Genomic DNA, 6,948 nt, shown 5'->3' on the forward strand with positions numbered 1-6,948 from the left:
AGACTAACGATGATAATGCTCCTCACGCTTATTTCTCACGAACACAAGGGAAACCGGCTACAAGCAATTGTCCCAAATGACCCCTTGTCCGAAAAAGTAACAGGCCCCGCCAGCTGGGCGTGCGTAATACACGCTGACTCATCAGTGAATTGCCGTGATCGGTGTTAACAACCTGATTTCCTTACACGACTAGACTACTTTTACATAACAAGCATGTTCATCTTTAACGGTTATTCGGAAACCGAACATTCTTTATAATCCCGAGCAGGATGTTCCTTACGAACACCTGTAAACACCACGATGGAAAAAAGAGCTCCCTCCAATATTAGGCATCCACCGACATTGCGAGAGATGGTTCACCGGTTAAAGTGCGAATTTACTGACTGGAAGATCCCCGGTTCAAACCTAATCTCTACATCTCGAATACCCCCGTCTAGGTTTGGGTAACCTGGCAGTATCTCAGCCCTCGTGCTTACTTCGGGCGTGCTACAGCTGAACGACTGTAATTACTACTTACTGTTCAAGCCCATGTGTGCGGATGTCACTTGTCCAGAGGGACTAAAAGAAATCGTTCAGCTGTAGCACCCTTCCGGTGCCTAGCTGCCATGCTACACGAAGGAAGCACGAGGGCTGGGATACTGCCAGGTTGTCCAAGCCTAGACAGGGGAAGTCGAGAGGCAGAGGTCGGGTTCGAAACACGGACGTTCCGGACAGTAAATTCGCGCTCTAACCACTTGGTCCATCTCAGAGGGACTATCGATGTACATCTAAATATCCTGATCCCACCTAATGTGATAAGGCGCGCAGAAGGAAGCAACGGGTTTTATCTTTGGCGTAATCAAGTCAAATATTTTGCCATTTGATGAATTTAGAAAGCTTGGCAAGGATACAACGTTATATCAGCATAGTATCTGGTAACAGACACGTCGTATAACCATAATCCGTACAAAAATCTTATGGCGTCATTGTGTCGAAGAAGCTTTTCCGAGAACTCGTTCCAATTTACAAGGGATAAACTTCGTTGAATAACTAAGATTGATTTCATCCGCATTGTGCACGCCAGCAAGTAACATAGTGAGTTAAGTGAACTGTAGTCCTCCATCCTCGTAGTTTATTGATTTTCCCCTGATAAGACGTCCATTGTCTTGTTCACGATAGCATCGAATTCGCCCGTGAAGTCTTCCATAATGGAATTGTCGGAATGGATCTAACTTTCCATGGTCCACATTAACTGGACCAGACGCTCAGAAATCTAGCAAGACAAACAATGGGGGGAGGGAACCACAGCCCGAGACAAGAATTCATGAGCGGTAAATGAGATGTGCACGTTCACAGCGTTCGATAACTCAACGATGGAGAAGCAACCGGAGAACGTCAACATAACCACGGTTAGGGGCTTTGTTTTCGGGAACTTATTCAGACGGTTACACGAACAATGAGGCTTTTACGTTTTCCGTCCTCACTTAAATACAACTCCGGTACTAGACTCTGGGGAATGCGAATCCAGTCAAATGACATAGTAACAGACGGTTAGTAGCTAAATCACCGAAGTAGTCAATATGAACAAATAGGGTTTTCGTGACATCTGGAAATACTAATCACTAGCACACGGAAAAAATACCATATACACACTGACGAACCTTCTTCAACGGGGGAGGCACAAATGACTCCTAATGAGACGTGCGAGTTGGACGTATCATGTCACCGACTGAACACTTGGAATAATACAGATGGCATGATGCTTTCAGGTGGAGCATCCGCAGGTACGTAGATTTCACCATTCCTACAACCTCAGGTAACTAGCAATACAACCACATTCAAGAAATATCTACAACTACACACCTATTGTAGCAGACAGTAGAGGAGTCTAATGGAAAGTCGAGGCCAATCTGGTTAGGCGTAAGGAAACTGCGAAAAAAAAATTCTGAGAGTCTGAACTCGGATCTTTGTGTGCGAGTTGGACGTATCATGTCACCGACTGAACACTTGGAATAATACAGATGGCATGATGCTTTCAGGTGGAGCATCCGCAGGTACGTAGATTTCACCATTCCTACAACCTCAGGTAACTAGCAATACAACCACATTCAAGAAATATCTACAACTACACACCTATTGTAGCAGACAGTAGAGGAGTCTAATGGAAAGTCGAGGCCAATCTGGTTAGGCGTAAGGAAACTGCGAAAAAAAAATTCTGAGAGTCTGAACTCAGGATCTTTGTCATGCAGTGTCCGAACTTTCCTGTTATCTCTAATTTCAGTTAAGGTACGCACTCCATACGCCCTAACATAAGAGTATTGCTACTCCCAAACAAAAACCTTTCTTTCTATCCGTTAATTTGCTGAGACCAGCTGACAAAGCTAAGACCCCAGAGCTTCATTTGGAAAAGCCATATAGATTCCACAGAAGTTTCATTGGTAATCCATTAGGAATCTCCCATTAGCAGCCACCATAGCTCGCACTGTTGTTCATACACTCAATGATTGATGTGGCCTGCTTTGTGCGCATCATAACTAGCACACCCCTGACGTTGGAATCCGGTGTTTTGAGTGGACTTGCCAAGGACACAAACACAAACATTGAGAAGCATGGAGCCATTCACAACTTCCGATGTTCCGACAGTCTGTTCTGAAACCCCATTAGAAGTGAAAGGTATAACCTAAAATACGGAATTATTCTCTTCTAATATTACGGTCTTGGAAAGTTGCTTAAAAAATTACATCAACACCCCCCTCCCCATTTATTCAGTATGGAGAAGCGTCCCCGTTCCTGTACAATTTGGTTAATTTGATTTGAACATTTTCTCAGCGAAATTCTAAAAGAGTCCGTAATCACCGCTGATATCGAGGCTATGAAGGACCACACTTCAAGAAAGACGGAAGCTTACTGCCACTAGTGACTGAAGCTGATTGAAACCACTCGGTCACTGGACTAGATATGCTTATTTCCACAGCGATTGTTTTGAGAGCGTAAGCAGACATTAGTAAAACAAGCAAGTGTCTGAGCTGAATACCGCAAAAAGCGACTGGAACAGACACGTTAAGCGCTTATCGAGTCATTGCTTTCCCACATTTCCGCTGTCCAATCGACTAGCTAGTAGGTTATTCAGTCTGACAGTTAATAACAAGACTGGTGGCGAGCAGTGCGTATTCAAGTGACAAATAAATGATCTTCTTGAACAATGTGAACTAGATAGTATTTGAACACTTTCATCAGCACTACACCTGTTGACGATAAATGAAGTAATTAGTTGCCTGTGAAATCTTGATCACTGTAACTAAAAGCATTGTTCCATACTCTCATGTCCTACATTCCTCATTAGAATCAACGTCAATGGACCAGTCTGTTATCAGTTTGCACGCAAGCAAGCATCCATCCAAGCTCAGTAAAGCCCACCGACTCAATGCGCTTGTTGGATCGAACATCGGAATGCTCGGAGACAAACAGTGAAGTCTCAACCGACCGATACCTTAGGCCGCACAGAGTTGATAAGACCAGTAAAAATTTATTATTTATAGGGGGCTGTACGGACAAAGCGAAACAGAATGAGATCGTACATGAGCAGCTTATCCCAGAAAGCGGATTGACTGGACCCCAATTTAGCCCAATGTGACCTCACTGTGGTTGGCCGAAGACACCGACAGCTATGGTTGCCAAGGAATATCAGTAGCGTTCATGCTGTCCAGACGGTTTGACTGAATGCTGGGTTTTTCGTTGATCAAGACCATGCAGTAAAGTACCATTCTTCTTCACAATTGTTGATACAAGTGACGATAATGAAGTTTCATATTTCATAGTTCGTCGGCAAAATTCATCTGCCATCTTCATGACCAGATGGCAGTAGATGGTAAAAACCCGACAGTAAAATTATCTTTGTACTCAAGTGAAAAGAACTGTACCACAGACAAGACTATCACCGCACTTCGTGTAAAAAATAATGAAATATGTTGTAAGGAAGGGAGAAAACAAAAGTTTGTTTTCTGACGACTTGCTCTTCAGATCATTTTTACATAAATATACAAGGTTGTAAGAATGAACTAACGGTCAGTTCGAGACTGCACTTCTGCTATGATAAGGTCCGCAACTTCGGGCCACAAACGGATAGAGGTGCTTCTTCCGCGTGCAGAGCCTGCCCAATCATTGAAAAATTCATGGTTGTAGGAGATGTATAGCTTTTTGTTTCGTATGCTGCAGGGACCGAACAGGGAATCGATGAGACACTTCTCCAGAAGGGGAACTACAGTGTCCACTGAGATTTCCTTGTTACAAGCTTCACTAAGCGAAGTCACATCACGACCAACGAGACCGCATGGAACCACAGCACGTAGCCATGGCAGCGGCTCATTCGTGCAGTTTATTGCAATCCCATGGTAGGTAACGGATTCACTTTGGTGAACGCCTACCTAAAAAAGAGCACAGAAGGAAAATAGGTCAGCGGGGGTGAATGTCATGGACAACTATTACTACCTAAATGCGCCCAAGTAGTAGGTTTTTAATTGTTTTCAGGCCGTGTGCGGATGCAGCCAACGTCCTCGTGACAAACCTGGAAAAAACAACTAGCAAACGTGCAGTAAAGGGTACAGGGAAGATATAAAAGCCTCGAATACTGCGGTTTCGAAATTTCATCCACATTTTATGGAAAAAATCAGCAGCATGATCACTCAGTAAATTGAGGTTGCTGCAAGCTGTTGTGCTTTGGGAATCAGCAGACAAGATATGCTCACTGTCTGCTTAAAACAAACTGAAGCTTATGCAACGAACGGTGGCGATCAAACATAAGTAATTCAGGGCCAAAAATAAGAAACAGACAGGACTACTTTGACGGCTTCACCGAGCAGAACTTTTAGTATTCAAGTGCATGGCAGTGGAAAAGGATGATGGCACATAAACAGTTGGATGTTATTATCTACAAATCCCACGTAAACAGTAGACTTACCGACAGCCATGACTTTCTTCGATGGACTCAGCCACACGCCAATATCACCGCGCCCTCCTGAAGCAGCCTGAAGTCCAAAGTAGTTATTGCACAAAGCTACCCCCGCTTGCTCCAAGGCGCCAACGTACCACCGAAGGCCACTACCAATAAGAGTGCGACAGCGCAAGTTTATGATCGGGTAAGCCACCAACTGCCCCGGACCGTGGTAAGTTATAAGGCCTCCGCGGTCCGTCCTTGGGAAGGAAACGTAGTAAACGCACAGACGTTTGATACAGGTGACCTAGTTGGGGACGCATGGAAGAAGGATACCCTAAAACAAATGTTCTCTAAAGGGACGTTGGTCACACAGGAGTAGGTATCACCAATTGATCCGGCACCATTTTTTTCTTTTTTATGCGATCAACATGAGTAATTTTAACCAAAAAGACTATCTGAAAGGCATTTAATGCTGCGAGGAAGATGCAAATTTCATTAATGGGCGGTCAACGTATGAGTAGGTTCTTTAAAATATAATTACAGCGGCCCCTAGAAACGTAGTTAACGCTATACTATGTTAGCATTGCATTATCTTACTAATTATAGGGGAGTTTTATTGGACAGATTTATATCAAAAGTCTTAGGGCACAGCATTTAAGAACGGTAAGCTTACATAACAACGTGAATATGGTTGTCTCATATATCCTTATGTGACTGTTTATAAGCGAAAATCTTGACTGAACTGCGTACGAATAATCATCTATTACCCGGCCAGGTTAACAAAACGCAACCTCCTATTGTCCTGTCCTCTTGAGGGTTGAATGATACTTGCCGGCGGTTCCAGATAGGGAGTACCCAGATATCTGGTCATCTCAGACCACGTCCAATCGGTAGTTCACGAATCGATGATCGTTTTATATCGAGGTACTACTTTGCTCAATCTGCCAAGGCAGTTGTTGGACTGGGACTTCCTAAGGTCACAGTGAGTCGACGAGGTACATGGCGCCGAGTGTTATTTCTTGGGAGTAGTCTTCACATCCGACTCTCTAGGACGGATCCCTTGCACTTGAGGTCTTGACCTGAAGAGCATTCAGCGCTATTTGTTCTTCCTTGAGCCGTTTCTCCTGGCAAATGTATTTCCAAGCCAAACATTCCTATACACTTTGGAGATCATTTCGTCTGACTGACAAACCACTGACGGCACGCTTCCAAGTGGAACCCTTTTTCTTCTTAGTGCTCTGTATATTCTTCCAGGTTTGACGTTCGCACTGGTCTGGAGTTTCCATATTCAGAATACCATGGCTTGTACGTAATATAACAAACCATAAGACTACAACTGAGCATGAGTTTTGAAGGTCGTTAGAATAGTTCTTCTAGCTTAAGGGTCAAGATCCACGGTTTGTGCTACGGCTCCTAAAACTCAAAAGCATAATTAATCTAGTGACAAAAAGCATCCGGAAAATCAGAGTAAGCGCACTTTACAAAATCGGCTCCCAAATGCTTGAGTCTTGCGATTCCAACATCCGAATAATCATTTGCTGGGTCCTTCGATCGAACGCCGATTGTGTAGACGGGATTGTGTTCCAAGAGAAGAATTGTGTGTGGGAATACATTCTTGTTGGACGATTTCAAAACCCGTACGATAGATTTTTGTAACTGCCAGGCTGCCTCATACCCTACACGTCCAACGTGGAAGCATGTAACAGACGACACCATGGCAAAATTGGGACAAGCTGAAAAAAAATTGTTCCGTAAATAAACAGTTAGCAGATACACCCAACGTGACCGTATAAAATATGAAGTAAAGTTGGCAGAGCAGTTGTGGAAATCTTCCGAAAATGCATTCAAAAACTGAAGACAACCAGAAAATGAGGCAGTTCCAGCGAGACCGAAAAAACCATATGGAGCGAAGGGGACGGCTCACCGTCCAGTTGGCCAGCGCACCCAGTGCTCATCGAAGTAAGCCCACACCTTCACTGTAATTCGTCATTCATAACTTTAGGTACGTGACAGAGACTGAACTTCCAGTGTTTACG

At 43.9% G+C, this 6,948-nt stretch overlaps 1 protein-coding gene across 1 annotated transcript; it reads right to left on the bottom strand.

The window, feature by feature from the left end:
• Positions 1-3,507: 3,507 nt before the first annotated feature.
• T265_06648 (hypothetical protein) lies at positions 3,508-6,704 on the bottom strand (the record flags this gene model as incomplete). Its single annotated transcript, XM_009171968.1, has 3 exons — positions 3,508-4,403; positions 4,725-4,741; positions 4,937-6,704. The coding sequence occupies 3 exons, from the start codon at positions 4,944-4,946 to the stop codon at positions 4,038-4,040; spliced, it is 393 nt and encodes a 130-aa protein (XP_009170232.1).
• Between the last annotated feature and the right edge of the window lie 244 nt (positions 6,705-6,948).

This window comes from Opisthorchis viverrini, assembly GCF_000715545.1.
Source record: "Opisthorchis viverrini unplaced genomic scaffold opera_v5_142, whole genome shotgun sequence".
NCBI lineage: Eukaryota > Metazoa > Platyhelminthes > Trematoda > Opisthorchiida > Opisthorchiidae > Opisthorchis > Opisthorchis viverrini.